We start from the raw sequence: 26,267 nt of genomic DNA on the forward strand, positions 1-26,267 counted from the left end.
GGCTGGGCCCGAGGCACTAACGCGCAGTAATCAACTGCCGTGTGGTGGAGGCCGGCTTCCATAGTCTCGGAGTAGCGTCGCTGCCTCGCAAGCGGGAATGGCGGGCTCGAGATCCGCCTCGTGCATTTCGGTATTAGGCTCAAATGTACCATAGCTGTTAATTATAGAATTCTCTCTACTGAGGACACATCGTTAGTCACCCACGACATTTCTGCAAATAGACTCGTTACCAAACTTCCTGGCAGATTAAAACTGTGTGCCGGACCGAGATTCGAACTCGAGACCTTTGCCTTTCGCAGGCAAGTGCTCTACCAACTGGGCTACCCAAGCACGACTCACGACCCGTCTTCACAATTTTGCTTCCGCCAGTACCTCGTCTTCTACCTTCCAAACTTCACAGAAGTCCTCCTGCGAAACTTGCCGGACAAGCACTACTGGAAGAAAGGATATTGCGGAGACATGACTCAGCCACAGCCGGGGGATGTTTCCAGACACGTTACCGTCTTCAGGAGCGTCCCGACGTCTGCTGCTCTTCTGGGATCGGTGTCCCGTGTTAACTGGCCGTTATCTCCTCCATTCCTCCGCTCCTGTCGCTGTCCGTGCAGGTGGTGGCGATTGGGGAGGGGTGTTTGAGACGTCCGGCTGCCAACTGTCGTATTTTGTGTCCGAGCGATCGCCGCCGAGTACGGACTTCAGTGCACCAGAACGCTTTGCTCTTTATGAGCTCTGTGCAGGTTCCACCCCTGACTCAGTTGTAGGCCACTAACTTATTTAATTAGACCGTCCTGGATCCACTGTACTTGATGTCTTTAATCAAACAATCCCATAAGGTAGAATACTGCCTAATTGTCTTAGTTTTGTTGTAATCTATGTTATGGCAGGCTGATTCGGTTGTGGTGGTGGTGGTGGTGGTTAGTGTTTAACGTCCCGTCGACAACGAGGTCATTAGAGACGGAGCGCAAGCTCTGGTTAGGAAAGGATTGGGAAGGAAATCGGCCGTGCCCTTTCAAAGGAACCATCCCGGCATTTGCCTGAAACGATTTAGGGAAATCACGGAAAACCTAAATCAGGATGGCCGGAGACGGGATTGAACCGTCGTCCTCCCGAATGCGAGTCAAGTGTGCGATTCGGTTGTCTTGCGTAATACAGTGTGGAGTCTATGTTCACGGAATCTCTCTTTTACAGTCTACACAGTTTCCCTAAAGTGTATCTTCCCGCATTGGAAGAGTATTCGGTAGAACTCGGTTTGCGAAGGGCTAAGTCATGGTTTACTGAACCTGGTAGTATCAACTCCTTAGGGGATGGACGGAAAACACATTTGACATTGTGTCGCTCCAAGATTGTGAGGCCAAGACTGCGTTACAGCTGAACTGAAACATTTGGAGACAACATTCCTAAGCAATTGTTACAGCATTAAGAACATTAGGCGTGCTTTTAAACTGGTTGTACCTAGACAACATCAGGAAGCAAAACAGGAACACAAATCACTGCAATGTCTCCAGAAAATCCACTATACCACAGTTCGCCGCTCCCACCAAGGCCGCCACACGCAACGATGCATGCACAGGTAGGGACTAGATCGGTGTGATGGGCGGGGCGGGCGGGGGGTGGAGGGAGGGGTTGTAACGGCTGACTCCGACTACAGCACAGCTCATCAGGAGCCACCGGAAGGACGCAACACGCCTGTTGGTGGAAATATCGTGGAGAACGAATGACGTGACCCGGCCGGGGATCCGAAAATTCTAAAAGCTACAAAAACACCGGGAAAACATCACATCACGTAGCATTAACATTTTTATGTCTTTTCAACACTGATGGGATCGTCTATACGATTGGAGTTCACCCCCTCGGCGTCACTTAATGCCTGAAGATGGAGTACTGATTGTGAGTCACCGAAAGTCGTTGCTATATAATAAATAACATCTGAAGGATGGCTGCAGGTGTTTCATTTTATTACAAAATTAATTATGTACGTAGATAGTTCATACAACCCGTAAATCGATAATTATGACGGTTTTTCCCAGTCTTCGGTATCGATACTGGCAAGGTATCAAAATATTTGACATAAATAGCCGTATCCTTTATTGCGTTGACGTAGAAATTTACAGCGCGAATGCCGTAGATCTTAGTGCATGACAAATTACAGCTTCATACGTCTACCTACTCCTGTGAAAAGGGATGTTGGCACACGGACAGACAGTCGGACGGACAACAAATCACGAATAGATATTGTTTCCGTATCATACACTCCTGGAAATTGAAAAAAGAACACCGTGAATTCATTGTCCCAGGAAGGGGAAACTTCATTGACACATTCCTGGGGTCAGATACATCACATGATCACACTGACAGAACCACAGGCACATAGACACAGGCAACAGAGCATGCACAATGTCGGCACTAGTACAGTGTATATCCACCTTTCGCAGCAATGCAGGCTGCTATTCTTCCATGGAGACGATCGTAGAGATGCTGGATGTAGTCCTGTGGAACGGCTTGCCATGCCATTTCCACCTGGCGCCTCAGTTAGACCAGCGTTCGTGCTGGACGTGCAGACCGCGTGAGACGACGCTTCATCCAGTCCCAAACATGCTCAATGGGGGACAGATCCGGAGATCTTGCTGGCCAGGATAGTTGACTTACACCTTCTAGAGCACGTTGGGTGGCACGGGATACATGCGGACGTGCATTGTCCTGTTGGAACAGCAAGTTCCCTTGCCGGTCTAGGAATGGTAGAACGATGGGTTCGATGACGGTTTGGATGTACCGTGCACTATTCAGTGTCCCCTCGACGATCACCAGTGGTGTACGGCCAGTGTAGGAGATCGCTCCCCACACCATGATGCCGGGTGTTGGCCCTGTGTGCCTCGGTCGTATGCAGTCCTGATTGTGGCGCTCACCTGCACGGCGCCAAACACGCATACGACCATCATTGGCACCAAGGCAGAAGCGACTCTCATCGCTGAAGACGACACGTCTCCATTCGTCCCTCCATTCACGCCTGTCGCGACACCACTGGAGGCGGGCTGCACGATGTTGGGGCGTGAGCGGAAGACGGCCTAACGGTGTGCGGGACCGTAGCCCAGCTTCATGGAGACGGTTGCGAATGGTCCTCGCCGATACCCCAGGAGCAACAGTGTCCCTAATTTGCTGGGAAGTGGCGGTGAGGTCCCCTACGGCACTGCGTAGGATCCTACGGTCTTGGCGTGCATCCGTGCGTCGCTGCGGTCCGGTCCCAGGTCGATGGGCACGTGCACCTTCCGCCGACCACTGGCGACAACATCGATGTACTGTGGAGACCTCACGCCCCACGTGTTGAGCAATTCGGCGGTACGTCCACCCGGCCTCCCGCATGCCCACTATACGCCCTCGCTCAAAGTCCGTCAACTGCACATACGGTTCACGTCCACGCTGTCGCGGCATGCTACCAGTGTTAAAGACTGCGATGGAGCTCCGTATGCCACGGCAAACTGGCTGACACTGACGGCGGCGGTGCACAAATGCTGCGCAGCTAGCGCCATTCGACGGCCAACACCGCGGTTCCTGGTGTGTCCGCTGTGCCGTGCGTGTGATCATTGCTTGTACAGCCCTCTCGCAGTGTCCGGAGCAAGTATGGTGGGTCTGACACACCGGTGTCAATGTGTTCTTTTTTCCATTTCCAGGAGTGTATAATTACAAATTAACAATTTTTGGATAATGTTCCCCTTACTTGCACTGTCGATCCTTTTCTTCTCGCCAACATTCATGATTCTAGATCAACCATACCATTTTAAGTTTTGGTGAGTAACTTCGTGAGTATCAAAATATGTGGCGTAACTGGCCGTATCTTTCGATTGCATTGACGTAGATGCTTAAACTTTGTACACAGTGAATAGACCGCAGTATCTGACATAAATCTGAATCTGATACGTCTACCGATTACTGAGAAAAATGGGGCTTAACAACAAACAAACAGACAGACGGACAAAAAAATGACAAAAAATTTTTTCGTGTTATGTTATTTCTAGTTAACAATTTTCTGATTTTTTTTCCTTTTCTTGTATTGTGAAACCTTACTTCTTACCAAATTTAATGATTCAACGTCAACGGAAAGGACACTGTAGGCTTTGATGGGTTAGTTTTCGAGTATGAAAATATGTGAAATAATTGGCCGTATCTTTTGATTGCACTAGCTTACAAACTTACCATTTTTACACCACCAAGGGACTAGATATTTTAGTAAGTGACATAAATTTGAACTTGATACGCCAAACTGTTCCCAAGACAAATGGTCTTAACAGCCCGACAGATAAACAGACAGATGGATAAAAAAATGACAAAACCTTTTTCTGTGTTATAAAATTACTACTTAACAATTTTCTGATTTTTTTCCTTTACTTGTACTGCGAAACCTAGCCTCTTGCCAAATTTCATAAATCTATGTCACAGGGAAGCGCCCTAAAGGTTTTGTTGAGAATGTTTTCGAGTATCAAAATATGTGACATAAATGGCCGTGTCTTTTAACTGAAGTGACTTAGCGGCGTAAAACGTATGCACTTCCAACGAATCAAGGTCCTCAATATGCGACGTAAATCTGAACTTGATAGGTCTATCCGTTCCTGAGAAAGGTGGCTTTTAACAGTCGGACAGACAGACAGACGCACAACAGAGTGATCATACAAGAGTTCTATTTTACAGATTGAGGCATGGAACCCTAAAAAGAATGACAGTTGCGATGTTGCTACCCATAAAGAAGGAAACACATGTGATAAAGCTCTATAAAAAATTTTAGAAGCCTTAAGAAACTATGAAGAATAAAATTATGACTCGCTGCTGTACAGCTTCTACTTCGAGGATAGCAGCAAGAATGACCAATTTCACATTTTTTTGTGTTATTTTCTGTGTTCAAAGACTCTGGTCGTAGATGTACACACACCGCGTTTATGGAATTCATGGTTGTCTAGTTTGTCCCCTTTCACATTCCAGTAACGAACAAACATACACAGTCTTCTACTTACAACTTCCGAACTGAAGCGAAACAATATTGTTTTACAGCTCGATTACTTGACGTGGAACTGCAGTGTTGTCGGCGTGAGGAAGAGGAAGCACAGCTGAGAGTGAGGGGAAAACGTTTGGACACAAGGACAGAGATAGATATGCCCTGCAATACGGCAACGCCACGGCAATACCTCGGCAGCTACCTGCAACTGCCTGAACTCTCAGCAGTATTGCCCGGTCGTCCTGCAACTTTACCGTGTACTGAAGCCACGTTGTAGTAATGTTGGAAGACAACATAATTGCAGCCACACATTCACATAAAATATGGCCCATGTAAACACACCATAAGTCAAACATATCTGTAACGTCAGTTCTGTTGTTCGCTTTGACCCACAATCAATCGGCTACATAGTCAAAACGATAACCTAAGTGGCTTCGTAACCATTTTATACAGAATGTACCAGAACTCCACGTCAAAATTTCAGAGTTTTTCAGGGTTACTTTCTGAGTATTTTGGTGTAAGGGACCCACGATCTCGGGAGACTTGTTACAGGCTAATAATGCAATTAGCATTTATTGTGTTTGTTACCGCAGTCAGCCTTGTTTCCGCGAAAGTACCTTGAGGGCAGTGTACAAGCCTGTAACATGCAATAACCAAAACGTGCAAGACACAACACAAAGTAATGCAAAAATTGCCAGGCATATACAAAAGTACAGTGAGGTGGTTGCCGTCGCAGGAACACGTCATCATAGCACGATTTGCAGTGTCTTGTTGCCGGCCGCGGTGGTCGTGCGGTTCTAGGCGCTCCAGTCCGGAGCCGCGCTGCTGCTACGATCGCAGGTTCGAATCCTGCATCGGGCATGGTTGTGTGTGATGTCCTTAGGTTAGTTAGGTTTAATTAGTTCTAAGTTCTAGGGGACTGATGACCACAGCAGTTGAGTCCCATAGTGCTCAGAGCCATTTGAACCAGTTTTGAGCAGTGTCTTGTTGAGAACAACAATGCAATGTTCCTTCGGACTTGCATGCATTTCGGAAAGAAACAGGAGCTGCGGTGATCGCAGTCGTTATAAAATACATGAAATGTGTTCGCAGTTGAGAATACGAACAACCATCAGTTGTATGAGGCAACGACGACAGTGAAAATTTGTGCCGCACAGGGACACGAACCCAGATTTCCCGCTTCATGGGAGCGGTCGCCTGAATCGCTTTGGATATCCGTGCACAACCCACGGCCAGACCCAGACTTCCTTACGTCGTCGTTCTTGCGTCACAACCTGTACACGTACACACATTATGTATGAGGTCCATTCAAATGAAACGTGGTCAAGGCGTCTACCTTTGCCTTACACGTAAGGTGGCACCACGTAACAGCGGGTATGGTGGCGCCATCTATTGGTAGAGAGACTGACGCGTGCGAACCGTTTCATGTTACATAGCGCCAGTGCTGTTTCACGCCGAAGAGAAGGCGGTCACATAAGTTATCGTCCACTACCTAACGTGCAGGCGTGTAAGCAGGAACAACGAGGAGTGATTCGATTTTTGGCGGCGGAGGGAGTTGGAGGCTGTGAAATGTATCGGCGGATGAAGGCTGTGTACGGTGAGTACAGTGTGAGTCGTTCAAGTGTTGTGGAATGGCGCAAACGCTTCCTTGAGGGACGCGAGTCACTGGAAGACGACGCTCGTTCTGGACAGGTTCATCGTGTCATCACACCGGAAATAGTTGCGGAAGTCAATACTTTAGTCTTGGACAACCGCAGAGTCACCGTGGAATAGATCAATCGGTTACTGGGTATTATCGTGGGCACCGCCACACCATAATGCATCAACACTTGAATTTTCGAAAATCTGTGCGCAGTGGGTTCCCTAGCAACTGACTGCCGAATAGCGCAATACTCGGATGGCGCTGTCTTTGAGTCGTCTGCAACGTTATAATGGGGAGGAATATGGCGTATTGTCAGAGGTGACGAAACATGGTGTCACCAATTTGAACCAGAAAGCAAGGGTCAGAGCAAGCAGTGGAAACGTGCGATTTCACTACCTCCAAAGAAATCAAAGGCCGTGCACTCCAGTTCTGGTAAGGTCATGATGTCGTTCTTTTTTTACCACAAGGCCCGGCTGCTTGTCGAGTTCCTGGAACGGGGAACCACCAACAATTCCCAGCGTTATCAAGCCACTTTACAGGACCTTAAACGAGCCATCAAGTCGAAACGCCGAGGCATGTTGTCCAGCGCCGTTATCCTCCTGCATGATAATGCCCGCCCACACACGGCCAATGCGGTGAAGACGACATTGCAGCAGTTTCGGTGGGGAACACTTGAACATCCGCCGCACAGTCAGGACCTTTCACCGTAGGACTTTCATGTGTTGGACCTCTAAAAGAAGCTATTCGCGGTCATCGATTGGCAACGGATGACGAAATGTGTGACTGGGTCCAGGCCAGGATCCGACAGCAGCCTACTAGCTTCTTCAAGGATGGAATCGACTGGCTAGTGTCACAACGGGATAAATCTGCGAACAGTCTGAGTACGTGTACTGTGTATAAGTACATTCTTGAGTTAATAAAATTTTTACCGTTACTTTACACTAGTGACCGTGTTTCATTTGAATGCCCCTTCTAGCTCTACATGGGAGAAAAGCGATGCAAGGATGCATGTCCAAAGGAACATTGCGTCATTCTTCTTAACAACACGGGCACTGCAGTATCGTATTTATCCGCCAAAACCAAGTAGCGACTTTCAATTAAAACGTCCACTCCTGTGCAGGAATTTCATAATGTGTGTAAGAGTACAACCCTGTTTCGTGTTCCGGTCCGGCACAAAATTTTCACTGTCGCCAATCCCCTATACAGCTGATGGTCATTTGTATTCGCAACTGCGAATTCATTTCATATACCTCAGCAAAGCGTAGTTGTGCCGCTCTTCCACTGCATCCAGTGAAACAGTGCACGAGTTGCATACCGTCTGACTCTTCATCAGTAGATCTATTCGTAATACTTCTGTGCGTCACTGTTAACGCAGGGCGAACATTACCAGAAAACAATATTTTACCCAGAATCGAGTAGTACTGAACGAAAACTTCAGGGCAGTGTGGTAAGAAGGACGTTACTGTTGCCAGCAGAATACTGTATATTGTGAGGGAATGGAAACAAGACACATCATGCATACCGTCGACATATGTACACTATTTTCAGTGTGAGACAGATACAAAGCTAATTGGGGCAAGAAACCAACCGAAATGCAATAACTCTGTGACGCGCCACGGGACACCGTCCGTCACAAGTACCCGTAATGTATCCCTGAACAACCTGTGACAGTGTTTATCAAATGGTTCAAATGGCACTGAGTACTATGGGACTCAACTGCTGTGGTCATCAGTCACCTAGAACTTAGAACTACTTAAACCTAACTAACCTAAGGACATCACACACACCCATGCCCGAGGCAGGATTCGAACCTGCGACCGTAGCAGCAGCGCGGCTCCGGACTGGAGGGCCTAGAACCGCACGGCCACCGCGGCCGGCTACAGTGTTTATCAGTGGACCTGTAGAGCTAGCATTCGTGCAAATTAGTTCTGAGCTGCCTAGATTTAAACATAAGAAAACTTCCCTTTCCTTCCTAATACGTCTCTTTCTTATGTTCTCATCACTTAATACAACGTTTACATCATTCAGGACCCGGCTCGCATCTTTCGCAACACCATTGGTTCACCCTTGCTCGTTACCCAGCTACCAGCATACATTCTCTTGCTGGGTTGTAAGATTACTTGCAAGAACTGTAATATTACTTGTAAAGATGCTACCCAACCTTCTCTGCCACTGTTCATGATTATTTTCTTATGTTACCTCTCGCTACATGCGTTCTTACGTGCATGCACCCATTTTCCTTATTGGCTTCTACACATGCACAGAGATGCTTTCAACTAAGTGGTCTGAAAAACTGCTCTAAAACAAATATAAGATTGAAAGTGACCTCAGAACCTTTATAAAACTATCCAAGTAATTCTTATAAGACCACAATAAATTCTTCAGACTTCACATTCTTTTAACGCCAGTGAGCTTCTACAACAAGATTTTCTTCTTAAACGCTTCTCCATCAAATCAGAAAGAATTTACTTTGCAATGTCTTACAGTGAGCAGCTTGGAGTTATGTCCACTTAAGTGTGAAGTCTGCAAATCCACTCCGGACGTTCTAATTTTCGTTACTCCTCTCTTTTTTTCCTTCGTAAATTCAACAATAGCTAGTTTTAAAGTGAAAAATTGTTCCTTGCATGCCCTTTGACGTAACCAACATACTTTCCAGTAATATTTGAAGTCGCCATACTCTTCGTGAAGTTGCATTTAAAATTTTTGCAACTGACAGTGGGATAAAGCGTGGGACTTAAGAACTTTCACTGTACGTTCCATCAATTTGCTCACGTCCCCCCACCTGGAAATTTAGCAGAAAAATGTTCAATTGTGTGTGAAATCTTATGGGACTTAACTACTAAGGTCATCAGTCCCTAAGCTTACACACTACTTAACCTAAATTATCCTAAAGACACACACACACACATCCATGCCCGAGGGAGGACTCGAACCTCCGCCGGGATGAGCCGCACAGTCCATGACTGCAGCGCCGCAGACCGCTCGGCTAATACCGCCCGGCGAAATTTAGCACAGAGTGCTTCTTCATGTACAGAAAAACGAATCCTGCCAGTCGATTGTTCCAATTTTTTGCTCTTTAATTGTCAACTTAATCTTTAAATTCTTTCTGCGTGGTAATGTAATGACGTTTAATGGGAAATAAGCAGTAACCGTCACATACGCGAATTGAGAATTCTCATCCCTCTCTTCTGTCGCTCCCATTCGTTTTAAAGCATTGTAATGTCAGATCGCTAGACTGCCTCTTTTTGTGCAAACAGCCGCTGGATCTTTGAATTACGAACAAATAGTAAAGAGTATACAGCGTTGACTCCACGATTCTGCCTAACTGAAGGAATTGTCACGACCGAAAAATGCCATATCGCAATGCTAAATGAAATTTCGCGCTGTATCGGGTACTTCCGTGAAGGACCAAACAAAGCCGAGCTACAGAGACCGTGGTCTGGTCATATGAGACCGGAGTCAGTTGGTATGAGCTAATAGTAGGGTTCGAGTGCGGCGCATAACCCGCGAATCCATGGACCCAAGTAGTTAACAAGTCACTGAAAAAGTGGCTCGCATTATGATGACGATGTTACGCCTTTGGCATATGTATATAATATTTTAGTTTTCCCACTACTCAGTCCTTTTATCTGGAGGATGTTCAATTTTGTAAGCAGCGTTTTATCTGGACTTGACCTTCGTTACCCATCATACAATCATACATGCTCTGCTTTATGAGATTTATTTTCCCTTACCAGTGTGAACGTAGCTTCCATCACCTACACACATCATTTCTTCAATTTGGTTTACCACTATACAATCTCGTATTATAGATTTCCTATATCAGGATGATGTACCATGCACTCTATCATGTTTTAAATTTGACTACCGACCTCTCGACGTTGAATATATTCATCACAATTGGACAAGGAATGTTGGGTCATCTACAAGCTATCGATTGAAGTAAGTTATGAAATAAATGTAAGTATTTAATTTTCATGTACTGAGGTAGCAAAAGTCATGGGATAGCGATACGCACATATACAGATAAATGTAGTATGGCGTACACGAGATATAAAAGGACATTGGCGGAGCTGTCGTTTGTACTAAGGTGCCTCATGAGAAAAGGTTCCCGACGTGATTATGGCCGCACGGTGGGGAACTGAAAGACTTTGAAAGCGGAATGTTAGTTCGAGTAAGAGGCATGGGACATTCCATTTCGGAAATAATTACGGAATTCCGTATTCCGAGATCCACAATGCCGAGAATACGAAATTTAAGGCACTGCCTCTCACCACGGACAACACAGTAGACGACGGCCTTCACTTAACGACCGAGAGTAGCAGCATTTGCGTAGAGTTATCAGTGCTAACAGACAAGCAACATTGCGTGAAATAACCGCATAAATCAATGTGGGACGTACGGCTAACGTATCTGTTAGGACAGTGCGGCGACATTTGGCTTTAATGGGCTGTGGCAGAAGACGACTGAAGCAAGTGCTTTTGCGAACAGCACGGCATCGCCTACACCACTTCTCCTGGGTTCGTGAGTCTACACAACCGGAAAACCGTGGCCAGGTCCAATGAGTCCGGAGTCAATTGGTATAAGCTGATAGTAGAGTTCGAGTGCGGCGCATAACCCACGAAGCCATGAACCCAAGTAGTCAACAAAGCCCTTAGAAGCTGGTGGTGGCTCAATAATGGTGTGGGTTGCGTTTACATGGAGTAGAATGGGTCCTCTGGTCCAGCTGAACCGATCATTGACTGAAAATAGTTATGTTCGACTATTTGAAGACCATTTGCAACGATTTCCGATGTGATGTTCATGGATGACAACGCGCCATGTCGCCGGGCCACAACTGTTCGCAATTGTTTGAAGAACATTCTGAACAAATCTAGCGAACAGTTTGGCCACCCAGATCGCCCGACATGAATCCCCTCGAACATTTATGGGATGTAATTCAGAGGTCAGTACGTGCACAAAATCCTGCACCGGAAATATTTCGCAATAGTGAAGGGCTACAGAGGCAGCATGGGTTTATCTACACCGCACTTCCAACGATTTGTGAGTCGAGCTGCTACGCTACGCCAGGCAAAAGGGGATCCGGCACGATACTGTGAGGTATCTCATGACTTCTGGCCCTTCAGTGAATAGTTCAACTTCGATTTGACCGAAACTGGATCTTTGTACGTTTTGCTCTTGTTTGTATACAAATTTATCCCTGGAGATGTGGCTCTAACGCCTCGAAACTAGTTGGATCATCATACAGCTGAAGCGATCTACTTCATCGTGAAAAAATCTACATCTGTGGTTGCGCACAATACAAAGTTTGCTGGTATATTACTATGATATATTATGTTGTTGGTATAAGTTCCTTTTATTTTAATGAACATGTTTCTGATGAAGTTACATAGTTCTTGTTCTTGATATTTTATCAATTTTTCCAGAATTTGTTTTTTTTGTATTTATAGTTTGAACGAATTTATTTGATGTTAATCAATTCAGTTCAAGAGCAGAAGCTTCTTGCACGATCGCATTTTGTCTAATGTACTCGTGAAGTTTTCGATACTGATGCTGGAAACTCTACAGCATCAGACCACAAATTAAATTTTACGACATATTGAATGGGTGAAGTTCATCCTGGATCAGTCACATTGGGGTTCATTGGTGCGTTTTTACATAGACAATGAATGCTGTACCCTAAGTATAACTGTTCAACATAGATGTCCCGTCAACATTAGAGAAGGTTCATCAGCTCATGTCGCAAAGCATAATGCAAAAGTACACTACTAGCCATTAAAATTGCTACAGCAAGAAGAAATGCAGATGATAAACGGGTATTCATTAGAGAAATATATTATACTAGAACTGAGATGTGATTACACTTTAACTCAATTTGGGTGCACAGAACTTGAGAAATCAGTACCCAGAACAACCACCTCTGGCAGTAATAACGGCCTTGATACGCCTGGGCATTGAGTCAAACAGAGCTTCGATGGCGTGTACAGGTACAGCTGCCCGTGCATCTTCAACACGATACCACAGTTCATCAAGAGTAGTAACTGGCGTATTGTGACGAGCCAGTTGCACGGCCACCATTGACCAGACGTTTTCTCTCCCTCACAACAACGTTTCACCAGGAAACGCCGGTCAACTGCTGTTTGTGTATGAGAAATCGGTGCGAAACTTTCCTCATGTCAGCACGTTGTAGGTGTCGCCACCGGCGCCAATCTTGTGTGAATTCTCTGAAAAGCTAATCATTTGCATATCACAGCATCTTCTTCCTTTCAGTTAAATTTCGCGTCTGCAGCACGTCATCTTCGTGGTGTAGCAATTTTAATGGCCAGTAGTGTATAATGCAGAAAGACATCCCTAATCTATTTGGAGAAACCACTCCTGCACACTTGTTTACGCCAGGAAATGTTTTCTGGAGTACTAGAAGCCTCATACATGACTTTTTAACACTTGTGTTTCTACCATCGCTCAAGATCTACATATACTGTCTGATCAAAAGTATCTGGACACCTGTAAGTGGACCCTTTGAGTTTACGAGGGCTTTATCTCTACCGGTGACAGTTACAATGAGGTTGCTGAATGTCTGTGGAGGAATGGCAGCCTATTATTCCTCAAGAGTCCAACCAGAGAAGGTACCGATGTAGGACTCTGGGGTCTAGATCGAATGGACGTAGTTTAAAGCTGAAACGCAGCCAAAATCTCTCAAACAAACAGAAGCTAAACGATGTCAGTTAGCGTAAGGAGGGCTGTGCGTGAAGCATTCAGTGAATTCGAAAGTCAAATTCTATGTACCGACTTGACAGAAAATCCTAGGAAGTTCTGGTCTTACGTTAAATCAGTAAGTGGCTCGAAACAGCATATCCAGACACTCCGGGATGATGATGGCATTGAAACAGAGGATAACACGCTTAAAGCTGAAATACTAAACACCTTTTTACAAAACTGTTTCACAGAGGAAGACCGCACTGCAGTTCCTTCTCTAAATCCTCGTACAAACCAAAAAATGGCTGACATCGAAATAAGTGTCCAAGGAGTAGAAAGCAACTGAAATCACTCAACAGAGGAAAGTTCACTGGACCTGACAGGATACCAATTCGATTCTAGACATAGTACGCGAAAGAACTTACGCGCCCCCCTCCCTACTCCCCCCCCCCCCCCCCCATCTAACAGCCGTGTACCGCAAGTCTCTAGAGGAACGGAAGGTTGCAAATGGTTGGAAAAGAGCACAAGTAGTCCCAGTCTTCAAGAAGGGTCGTCGAGCAGATGCGCAAAACTATAGACCTATATCTCTGACGTCGATCTGTTGTAGAATTTTAGAACATGGTTTTTGCTCGCGTTTCATGTCATTTCTGGAAACCCAGAATCTACTCTATAGGAATCAACATGGATTCCGGAAACAGCGATCGTGTGAGACCCAACTCGCTTTATTTGTTCATGAGACCCAGGAAATATTAGATGCAGGCTCCCAGGTGGATGCTATTTCCCTTGACTTCCGGAAGGCATTCGATACAGTTTCGCAATGTCGCCTGATAAACAAAGTAAGAGCCTACGGAATATCAGACCAGCTGTGTCGCTGGATTGAAGAGTTTTTAGCAAACAGAACACAGCATGTTGTTCTCAATGGAAGGACGTCTACAGACGTTAAAGAAACCTCTGGCGTGCCACAGCGGAGTGTTATGGGACTATTACTTTTCACAATATATGTAAATGACCTAGTAGATAGTGTCGGAAGTTCCATGCTGCTTTTCGCGGATGGTGCTGTAGTATACAGAGAAGCTGCAGCATTAGAAAATTGCAGCGAAATGCAAGAAGATCTGCAGCGGATAGGCACTTGGTGCAGGGAGTAGCAACTGACCCTTAACATAGACAAATGTAATGTATTGCGAATACACAGAAAGAAGGATCCTTTATTGTATGATTATATGATAGCGGAACAAACACTGGTAGCAGTTACTTCTGTAAAATATCTCGGAGTGTGCGTGCGGAACGATTTGAAGTGGAATGATCATATAAAATTAATTGTTGGTAAGGCGGGTACCAGGTTGAGATTCATTGGGAGAGTCCTTAGCAAATGTAGTCCATCAACAAAGGAGGTGGCTTACAAAACACTCGTTCGACCTATACTTGAGTATTGCTCATCAGTGTGGGATCCGTACCAGGTCTGGTTGACGGAGGAGATAGAGAAGATCCAAAGAAGAGCGGCGCGTTTCGTCACAGGGTTATTTGGTAAGCGTGATAGCGTTACGGAAATGTTTAGCAAGCTCAAGTGGCAGACTCTGCAAGAGAGGCGCTCTGCATCGCGGTGTAGCTTGCTGTCCAAGTTTCGAGAGGGTGCGTTTCTGGATGAGGTATCTAATATATTGCTTCCCCCTACTTATACCTCCCGAGGAGATCACGAATGTAATTCATCCCAGAGGTGTTCCATTGGGTTCAAGTCACGACTTTGGACAATCAGTCAGTCCATTTCATGAGCGCCATTGTCCACAAACTGCTGTCTCAGAGATGCGGCTTTATGAGAGCGTGCGTTGTCAAATTGATACAGTCATCTCCTTCCAGTTGTTCCTCTACAATACTGTAAAATGTGTTCATATCTTTCCGCATTTACCGTTTTCTTAAGCACTAAAATAAGGGACCACACACACTACACGAAAAACACCCCCATACCGTAGCAGCACTGCCTCTGCATGACTTCACTATTGTCACTACACATGATGGCAGGTAGCATTCTTCAGGCATTTTTCAAACGCAAATCCGTTCAGTGGTTTGCCACAGGGCGTAGCGTGATTTACCGCCGCAAAGCACTCTTTTTTCCAGTGGCGTCGCACTTTAATCCACCTCAGGTGTCATTTATCAAAATGGTTCAAATGGATCTAAGCACTACGGGACTTAACATCTGAGGTCATCAGTCCCCTAGACTTAGAACTACTTAAACGTAACTAACCTAAGGGCATCACACACATCCATACCCGAGGCAGGATTCGAACCTGCGACCGTAGCAGCAGCGCGGTTCCAGACTGAAGAGCCTAGAACCGCTCGGTCACAGTGGCCGGCTGTCACTTATCACTGACTACAGAAATGTGAGGATTATGTGGAGATGCTCGACGATTGTACCTCATTATATTTTACTCCCTATGCACAGTCATTGTGCTAGCTGTACTGCTGATAATACTATGTAACTCACGAGCTATTCCTTCCGCTGATTTCATGCGATATTCGACAGCCACACTGTGCAATGCTGGAGGGTCCTTGTCCGTCAGTTCATGCTATCTGCTTGGTCTTTGTTTCGTTATCATTGTTCCTTGTCGTTTGTACTTCACAGTCACATCATTAACAGTCGATTTGGTCAGCTTCAGGAGGGTTTAAATGCCCCTTTCGGACTTTTTACTCAGGTGGGATTTAGTGACTAGCCCACGTGTTCGAAGTCACTGATCTCTCCTGACGGCTCCATTCTGCTGTTACTGCTCCTCTACTGACAACACAACACTCCCTGCCTCCTTCAACACTGGCGCGAATGCGCCTCTCCTGAAATTTAATGGTTAATCCGCAATACATAGAGCTGTCTGCATACTTCTGATCAGTTAGATATAATTATATACACTACTGGCCATTAAAATTGCTTCACCAAGAAGAACTGCAGATGATAAACGGGTATTCATTGGACAAATATATTATAGTAGAACTGACATGTGATTACATTTTCACGCAATTTGGGTGCATAGGACCTGAGAAATCAGTACCCAGAACAACCGCCTCTGGCCGTAATAACGGCCTTGATACGCCTGAGCATTGAGTCAAACACAGCTTTGATGGCGTGTACAGGTACAGCTGCCCGTGCACCTTCAACACGATACCACAGTTCATAAAGAGTAGTGACTGGAGTATTGTGATGAGCCAGTTGCTCGGTCACCATTGACCAGACTTTTTCAGTTGGTCAGATATCTGTAGAATGTGCTGGCTAGGGCAGCAGTCGAACACTTTCTGTATCTAAAAAGGCCCGTACAGGACCTGCAACATGCTGTCGGGCATTATCCTGCTGAAATGTAGGGTTTCGCAGGGATCGAATGAAGGGTAGAGCCACGGGTCGTAACACATCTGAAATGTAACGTCCACTGTTCAATGTGCCGTCAGTGCGAACAAGAGGGGACCGAGACGTGTAGGCAATGGCAACTCATACCATCACGCCGGGTGACACGCCATTAAGGCGATGACGAATACACACATCCTATGTGCGTTCACCGCGATGTCGCCAAACACGGATGCGACCATCAATAGTGCTGTAAACAGAACCTGGATTCATCCGAAAAAATTACGTTATGCCATTCGTGCACCCAGGTTCCTCGTTGAGTACACCATCGCAGGCGCTCCTGTCTGTGATGCAGCGTCAAGGGTAACCGCAGCGATGGTCTCCGAGCTAATAGTCTATGCTGCTGCAAACGTCGTCGAACTGCTCGTGCAGATGGTTGTCTTTCAAATGTCCCCATTTGTTGACTCAGGGATCGAGACGTGGCTGCACGATCCATTACAGCCATGCGGATAAGATGCTTGTCATCTCGACTGCTAGTGATGCGATGCCGTTGGGTTCTAGCACGGCGTTCCGTATTACCCTCCTGAACCCACCGACTCCACATTCCGCTAACAGTCATTGGATCTCGACCAACGCGAGCAGCAATGTTGCGACACGATAAACCGCAATCGCAATATCCTGCAATCCGACCTTTATCAATGTCGGAAACATGACGGTACGCATTTCTTCTCCTTACACGAGGCATCACAACAACGTTTCACCAGGCAACGCCGGTCAACTGCTGTTCGTGTATGAGAAATCGGTTGGAAACCTTCTTCATGTCAGCACATTGTACGTGTCGCCACCGGCGCCATCCTTGTGTGAATGCTCTTAAAAGCTAATCATTTGCATATCACAGCATCGTCTTCCCGTCGATTAAATTTCACGTCTGTAGCACGTCATCTTCATGATATAGCAATTTTAATGGCCTGTAGTGTATTTTATAGAAATACAGATGCCATTTCGTATTAAGAAGAGGACACGGTTACGAGGGAAGCAGAACGAAATTTTTACCGGCTTTCATATTTGCTTTTACCTTTTTTACCTTTACACCGTAGTGACACTACCAGAATTACTTTGCGTTGATGGACGTTTGTAAGTGATTTCCATGCGGTGAAGATTCATATGTGAACATATCTTAATGATCAAGGCGTATATGTTCGAACCTCATTAAGTTAGTGCTTCGACACTATATGTGGTTGTGTCTACATTTCAGCCTCCGAGTTTAATACAGCCACGACATCACATAGAAACATTAATAAATTCAAAAAATTTCCATGGTTTGAAGCTGTATCTGTTCCGTGTGGATCGAGTGCCAGGAGATATCAACCACGAGTGATCTTGATCGAGAGGACTAAAAGTTATTTTTTTTAAATAAGGATGAGAAGATTAGATGAGTAGATCACTTAACTAACCAGGAGGTACTGAACAAAATTGGGTTGAAATGAGGTAGCACAATGTGAGTAGAAGAAGGGATCAGTTGGTAGGACACATTCTGACACATCAGAGGATCGCCAGTTTAGTATTGAAGGGAAGTGCGGGGACTAAAAATCGTAGACAGAGACCAAGAAATGAATAAAGTAAGCAAATTCAGAGGGATGTAGGTTGCAGTAGTTATTCATAGACAAAGAGGCTTCCACAGGATAGAGTAGCACGCAGAGCATCAAACCAGTCTACAAACTGGTGACCACAACAATAGCAACAGCAGGAACAAGAAAGTTGATCAGTACCTTTCACAAGCCATGAATCAGAAGACACTTAACATTCTTTGTTTCAGAAAAGGTTAATATTTTATTGTTTGTTTACAAGCGGTTGCCTGTAATCAACTTAAACTGTTTAAAATAGCGAATTATTGAAGAAATAATATCTTTTAATTATTGTGTAGAAGAGGATGGTAAAATTTAACTTGCGTGATATTTTGATACATTTTAGCATTGTGTTTCTACTTTAATAGAGCGTTTAAAATGTTTTGCGATCAGACGCAACCCACAAAATTTAAAAATATTCCATGGTAACCAGATTAATTTTTTTCCTAGTCCACTTGTCTAATATTCAGTGCTTTTAAAATTCTAGAATTTTAAATTAGCCAGAAAACTCATGCATATACGATAATATATCAATGAAAACCATATTTAGTTGCGATATAAGCGTTCAGTAGCGTCACGTTGATATACCGGTATACCAGCTGGATCAATGATTGTCCTCCAGTTCTATTTTTGAAATAACCAAACAGCCATTTCGTACGCAAGGACAAATCTATATTCTGATAGCCGAAGCATCTGAGCTCTTGCATTATAACGTTTCATCCTGTACATCGTCGATAGGAAATATTTTTTATGAAGAAGAATAGGCTTTTTGAGAGGTACACTGAGTGTTTTGCCTGACGACGAAATTACGACAGGGTACTCAACGAAGTGAACGCTGCATTCTTTCGGAGAATTCAAAATATTCAGCACAGCCCTTTTTTTCCTCTTATCTCCCACTGCTCCTTTCACCTTCTCCCTTCCCCTCCTCTCCCCCTCCTCACACCGTCTGCCACAGTCCCATACGCATTTCTGTGTATGTTTCAACAATTTTGTGGCGAAAAAAGTTTGTCTTCTGCAGTGGTTCGAAGTTTATACGGGCATTGGGATTCCGGTCCACCTAACTTTTTTTCGCTTCCGGTTACTGTAATTTAATGTAATACAGGAAATAAAATCTGCTTAATTAAATTCCGAATCAAACATTTAATTAGCGGAATAATATGTGGCCATACGTGAACAGTTCGAGGTGAAGGTTTGCGGAATACATTTTCCTGTCGGCTGGTAACATTTTACTGGCGACTGCATTTTTTTCTGGTTAAGTGACAGAGCAAAATATTAATGGAATAACGGTGAAGCAGCGCGTTGGGCAAATACCACATCGTGCAAATATGTAGAAAATCCAGATAATATGAAGCCAATGAATTTTGCTGCGAATTCGTTCCAACTGAATTATTGACAAACGCACGTCGGATTTGTCCAACATTCAAATGCAGACAATCATTGGAACTCTTCCTCTCAAAATATTCATTTTCACACCTCATGTTTATAAGCCCACTTCCTACAGTTACTCTCAAGTACTGACCATTTTTAACACAACCACGTCCCTTCATAATTTATGTGCAATGGAATCTTCAGGCATTTTCATCAGCTGTCTTCTCGAGAGTAACTAAAGGGAAAAAATAGCTGGGAAAATGAATTTCGTTTCGTACTTTTGCGGTACACTACTTTTAAGCTCCGACCTGCCTCTATCTTGTGTCAGCTATCTTGTACTTTCCCATGCTTTTTAGACCATTATTTTTCAATGGCATTGATCGAGATGATGCTGTGTTTAAATCAGTGGACCGGCATTCGAGATAAGCGGAATTCAAAGACCGGCAGAACAGCAAAGTTTATGTTTTCCACGATTTCCCTAAATCGATCAATGTAAGGCCAATCTGTGCTTCTGCTCCGTCTCTAATAACCTCGTTATCGACGGAAGGTTATACTTTGACATCTCTTCTTGTTTCAGTTTGTGACGTCAAACTACGAGCGCACGGTAACGCCTCCATGATCTTCAGTCATAATAAGTATTCGTGTACTGGTAAACGTCACATTCAGTTAAACACCAACCTAGAAACTTCATTCTTTCAGATGTTATTGAAATCGTGTACATGTGCCTGGTTTTTGTGAAGATAAACCCAGTGTAGAACCCGGGGAGCTAACAGAAATGTTTCTCCCCGTCTTTGTAATCAATCCTTGCTGTGAAACTATTCATATACTGACCATTTCAAGCACACAGATCTTTTACGGATCCCGCATCCCAGATAATCGCGCTCACTATATCATTTCAGAAGTTCTGTAAGCAGTTCTCTTTAAGCAGCTCTCTTTACAGTTAGCTCTACTTTCGCAATGAAAAGTACTTTGACGACTCTCAGTATCACTGAGTTCAAAGGACAATGCCAAATTTTGATGGTTGGTTGATGTGAGTGTCGTTCTCCACATGCTACTTTTAAGCATTATGACTTGTTCTCATATGTTCACATATATTATTTTGTATTTCGGTTTTGAAATAACGGTAGCGTACTGTCCCAGTCGTTGTCGCTCCACTAGTCCTTCATTGATAACTTACTGGTGTTTTTGAACGTAGCAAGCGACATTCACACAATAACCAGTGAAAATAATTCTAGTTTATTGATGCAATCTCCCAAAAAAAAAAAAAACTGCGGATATAGGCTTCATACAGACACAGATTCTCGGAGGGCTACAGAGAAAAACTCACGTTACACCAAAAAATTCTTTTCATTTAAATTTTGCTAGTAGTTTCAGTTGAAGATAAATGTTCGTCGGAACAGTCTCATGTGTCATCATTAACGTACTGACCAAATGATAATTGTTCCAGGTGGAGCAACAAATATCTGGTGCTGGACTGCCCTACAGAGATGGCGAAGGAGATTGTGGTGACGCACGTGCGGGACATAACACTCGGCAAGAGGACCTACCACTACCTCCTGAGTGGGCTGGTGAGTTACCGGATTTAAACCGCTCTGTGGTGCATTAGTTAGTTCCACGATGAAGCTTTGAGTCGGCTGGTGAGACGTGGGCAGACAGTTAATCTGGAAGAACATCTCCCGGGAAATTCTAGCCTCAGGGTCAAGCAATGATCTAGCACACATCTTTGCCCCACGACATATGTATAACGAAATGCTCTGATCAACAAACTTCATCTGTGTCAGTTAGAACTTCTAACTGTAAAGTACGACTAACACCCAAACCTTCAGACTTCAGTACACTCAGATCGGTAACAAGCGTTATAGGTCGATAGGGCTTCAACCAAAACTCTTTTTTGGTTCGTACTATGTGCTGTCATCGAGCAGAACGGGCGTAAAGGTTAATTAAAAGTAACGCCACAACTACAGAGCGCAGGAAAAGCATAGCTGTGAGTATGTAATATGGATAGATTCCTTGAAGTTGGTAGAGCACTAGATCGTCATACCAAGAGCCCTGCGTTTATACTCCAGTGATGCCAATTTTTTTACTGTAGTATGCGTGAAAGTGTTTTATGGGACTATTAATACTTCAGCATGTGTGATGCAATTTTTTCTTTATTCTACTATTCCGATCGTTTATGTTTATGCTGTCACACTACAAAAAGCGCTAGTTGCTTCATCACGAGTGGTCTCTGTTCTGTCGCCTATGAGCGACAGAATACCTCACCTATCTATACAAATGTACTCTATAGTTTTGCTACTTTCAACTAACGAAGCGAAAGAAGTTGCCAAAAGTACATTGCTACAAACTCCAGAAAGTTCTTTTACACGTCAGGAAAATGTTCTCCCATATAACAGTTTGACGCGTAAACAAAGTGTCATGACTGGGGTTTTAATGCGAACTTTTAGCACCACGATCTCACGCTCTACCAACTCACCCACACGTTATCAACAAAACTATCACTCATAGATGCGCGTTTCCTGTGCTCCGTAGTTCTGGTGTTCTATTGGACGACATCAAATGTCACGAACGAAATGGTTGTTTTGGTTGATACTCTATCTACATACAAAGTTTGTCATGGATCTGAGTGTCTCACATCTGCAGGTTTGGGTGTAAGAATATACAGAGGGCGAAGCATCTAAGATGCGCCACCCAAAGCTATCCAGAACGTGTAAATACACGTTCAGCGTACTTTTGCTACATGGGTAGATTACTGTCGAAGCAGGTCGGTCTAGAAAGTGGTCCACGCCGCGAGAACGCGCAGCGAAGTGTAGGCCCCGAAAGGTGGCGTGCTACTAGCCCAGTCAACGAAGACAAAAAAATGTCGTCTAGGAAAAAATTTCCTGTAGTCGTAAATTTTTGTACAGCTTTAGAGGGCAGTCTCATGAACAACATACTAACAATCGTGACCGGTCGGGCATGAAGTTGGAGTGAGGGGACCTGAAGATGTCACATTTTTGGGTTTTTCTAGAGCATCTCGAAAGGTTATACAGAGTTTCAGGGAGAGCATAAGGAAACAATTGACAGAAATGGGTCAAAGAAATACAGTAGAAGAAGAATATGTAGCTTTGAGGAATGAAGAGGAGGTAGATGCAGATGAACTGCGAGATATCGTACTGCGTGAAGAGTTTGACAGAGCACTGAAAGTCGAAACAAGGCAACATTCCATTAGAACTACTGGCAGCCTTGGGAGGGCCAGTCCTGACAAAACTCTACCATCTGGTGCGCAAGATGTATGAGACAGGCGAAATTCCCTCAGACTTCAAGAAGAATATAATAATTCCAATCCCAAAGAAAGCAGGTGTGAATAGATGTGAAAATTACCGAACTATCAGTTTAATAAGTCACAGCTGCAAAATAGTAACGCGAATTCTCTACAGACGAATGGAAAAACTTGTAGAAGCCGACCTCGGGAAAGATCAGTTTGGATTCCGTAGAAATGTTGGAACACGTGAGGCAATACTGACCCTACGACTTATCTTAGAAGAAAGGTTAAGGAAAGGCAAAACTACGTTTCTAGCACTTGTAGACTTAGAGAAAGCTTTTGCCTGTGTTTACTGGAATACTCTCTTTCAAATTCTGAAGGTGGCAGGGGTAAAATATAGGGAGCGAAAGGCTATTTACAATTTGTACAGAAACCAGATGGCAGTTATAAGAGTCGAGGGACATGAAAGGGAAGCAGTGGTTGGGAAGGGAGTGAGACAGGGTTGTAGCCTCTCCCCGATGTTATTCAATCTGTATATTGAGCAAGCAGTAAAGGAAACAAATGAAAAGTTCGGAGTAGGTATTAAAATTCATGGAGAAGAAATAAAAACTTTCAGGTTCGCCGATGACATTGTAATTCTGTCAGAGACAGCAAAGGACTTGGAAGAGCAGTTGAATGGAATGGGCAGTGTCATGAAAGGAGGGTATAAGATGAACATCAACAAAAGCAAAACAAGAATAATGGAATGTTGGGGAGCAAAATAATTGATGATGGTCAAAGTAGAGAGGATATAAAATGTAGAGTGGCAATGGCAAGGAAAGCGTTTCTGAAGAAGAGAAATTTGTTAACATCGAGTATAGATTTAAGTGTTAGGAAGTCGTTTCTGAAAGTATTTGTATGGAGTGTAGCCATGTATGGAAGTGAAACATGGACGATAAATAGTTTGGACAAGAAGAGAATAGAAGCTTTCGAAATGTGGTGCTACAGAAGAATGCTGAAGATTAGATGGGTAGATCACATAACTAATGAGGAGCTATTGAATAGAATTGGGGAGAAGAGGAGATTGTGCCACAACTTGACCAGAAGAAGGGATCGGTTGGTAGGACATGTTCTGAAGCATCACGGAATCACCAATTTAGTGCTGGATGGCAGCGTGGAGGGTAAAAATCGTAGAGGGAGACCAAGAGAGGAATACGCTAAGCAGATTCAGAAGGATGTAGGCTGCAGTAGGTACTGGCAGATGAAGAAGCTTGCAAAGGATAGAGGAGCATGGAGAGCTGCATCAAACCAGTCTCAGGACTGAAGACCACGACAACAACATCTCGAAAATCACGTTGTCTCCAGAATTAAAAGTTTCCGCGTTGCAGAGGACGGAAAAATTTCAAAATATTGAAAGTACTGTTCCAATGGTATAAAACTGACGTCTACTGTTACAGAAAATGGGTTAAGAACAAATATTTATACGTGTACCACATTTAAGTGCATTAAAACCACATTAAGAGATAATTTTTTTTCTGGGTTTGTAACAGGGTGGGGGGTTAAGGTTACAAGCGTAAGGGAAAGTAGGTTGTCTCTCCTTCATACGTCTGAAAAATGAAGAGTGAGCTAGCAGTTCCCCAGTCGTTCAACCGCACTACATCACAGAAAGCCATTACAGGACATTTCATAAAGTTATATCAATCCTTCCTCAGCTCGCCTTATGTTTCACTGGCGACACAGTGCGCAGACTTGCCAGGAGCTGTTTATTTTTTCCACAAAGTTTATTAACAGTACATCGAATACAGATATGAATTGCTGATAATAATAATACAAGAAAATCATGTCGACTAAATCTATGTAAATTTCTGCACACTGTGAAATACGGTTCTGTAATCAGTGTCTGAGAAGTGCTTATTTTGTAAGTGTGATGTTGGCGGTGACCTATCTACTGTTGATGGTAAAGAGGCTGGACTGGTAAATGTGGTTTGACAGCGTGTTGTGAGACTATGTAGCCTTCTTGTAGTCACTTATTGGTGAGTCAATGAATGACCAGTAAGCTACTGCACACCTTTCACCATTAATAGCGCTACTGGTGGACTGCAAGAGCCTCTTCCATTCGCTAACTAGTGTCAGTGGTACAGGAGGGCTGCACTGATTGAAGCCGCTTACCGCACACCCACAGTGGGTTTTGTTTTGTTTTTGTTTTAAGGCGTAAAAACAGCTACGGTCAAACGCGCCCATGTCAGAACCGTAGAACACTACGAAGAAAAAAAAGATGAGCGTCAATATGTGTGACGGAATGGGACTGATCATGTTTAAATCTAGAACATAAATTTGCTGTGATGCATTGCCTGCCTTGAGGTGAAATGTCTTAAGTTGCGTAAGAGGTAGGTGACCTACGTCAGTTGAAGCCTCTGGGGATCTTCAGATGTTGGGAGAGTTTGGGCTGGGGTGATGCGTTTGATACTCTCCAGCTGCGAAAAGTATTCCACCCATTGATAATGGAGACAATGAAGTCGGTACTGTCGGCTACCTATTGACAGCATGTTACACTTGGGGCAGGCTCTTCAGTGCGGTACGCAGCTGCCAGCCCCAAATGTTGACTTTTTCACATAATAGTCCGTTTACCAAGTGCAAACTAATAAACTGAAAATATCTCCATTATACAAACTCGAGCTCAGTGAAGCTATTTTGTTTGTTCACATGAGACAAATGGACAGGAAATGCTGGGTAAATCTGTAAACTGAAACGCAAGGTGCACTCATTGTACGGGAAGTTGCCTTTCCTGGAAGAACGCTACAACTACCGTACAGAACTACCAACGAGGAGAACACGTCAACTACCTGGGTGGCTGAGCGGTTCTAGGCGCTACAGTTTGGAACCTCGCGACCGCTATGGTCACAGGTTCGAATCCTGCCTCGGGCATGGATGTGTGTGATGTCCTTAGGTTAGTTAGGTTTAAGTAGTTCTAAGTTCTAGGGGACTGATGACCTTAGAAGTTACGTCCCACAGTGCTCAGAGCCATTTGAACGTCAACTACCATAACCCGATTTCTCTGAAACTTCACTCAGAGGAGGATGGGTCAAAATAAGCGGACATGTGTCTCGGTTTTACTGTAGATATCCGACTGTTTCTGAGAAAACGACTGTCAGAGTTGCTGACGTAATTTAAATGCCTCTTAGCGCATGATAAATTCTGTTGAAATGGTGGCGCAGTGGCTAGGAGTGTGGTCTATTACTTCTGCACCCAATGCTCGAAAGGCGGTTACTGTTTTTATTTTTATTTTTTTTAATTTATCTACCAATGTCCGAACGTTTCTTATCAAGTAAGGGGATACAAGGGTATTGTATTAATTTTGAAATTAGCATAAGTGTCGTACACTTATTATATAATATATGCATGTATGGTATTTTCAA

At 44.2% G+C, this 26,267-nt stretch overlaps 1 protein-coding gene across 1 annotated transcript in view; it reads left to right on the top strand.

Annotated features, from left to right (window-relative positions):
• LOC124795262 (glutamate receptor 1-like) overlaps positions 1-26,267 on the top strand; it is a 396,377-nt gene that overhangs the window by 261,637 nt on the left and 108,473 nt on the right. Inside the window, exon 6 of the mRNA XM_047259207.1 lies at positions 21,079-21,199. Coding sequence (XP_047115163.1) covers positions 21,079-21,199 — 121 coding nt within the window. The remainder of the gene's footprint in view (positions 1-21,078; positions 21,200-26,267) is intronic.

Source organism: Schistocerca piceifrons, chromosome 4 (assembly GCF_021461385.2).
Source record: "Schistocerca piceifrons isolate TAMUIC-IGC-003096 chromosome 4, iqSchPice1.1, whole genome shotgun sequence".
NCBI classification, from domain to species: Eukaryota; Metazoa; Arthropoda; class Insecta; order Orthoptera; family Acrididae; genus Schistocerca; species Schistocerca piceifrons.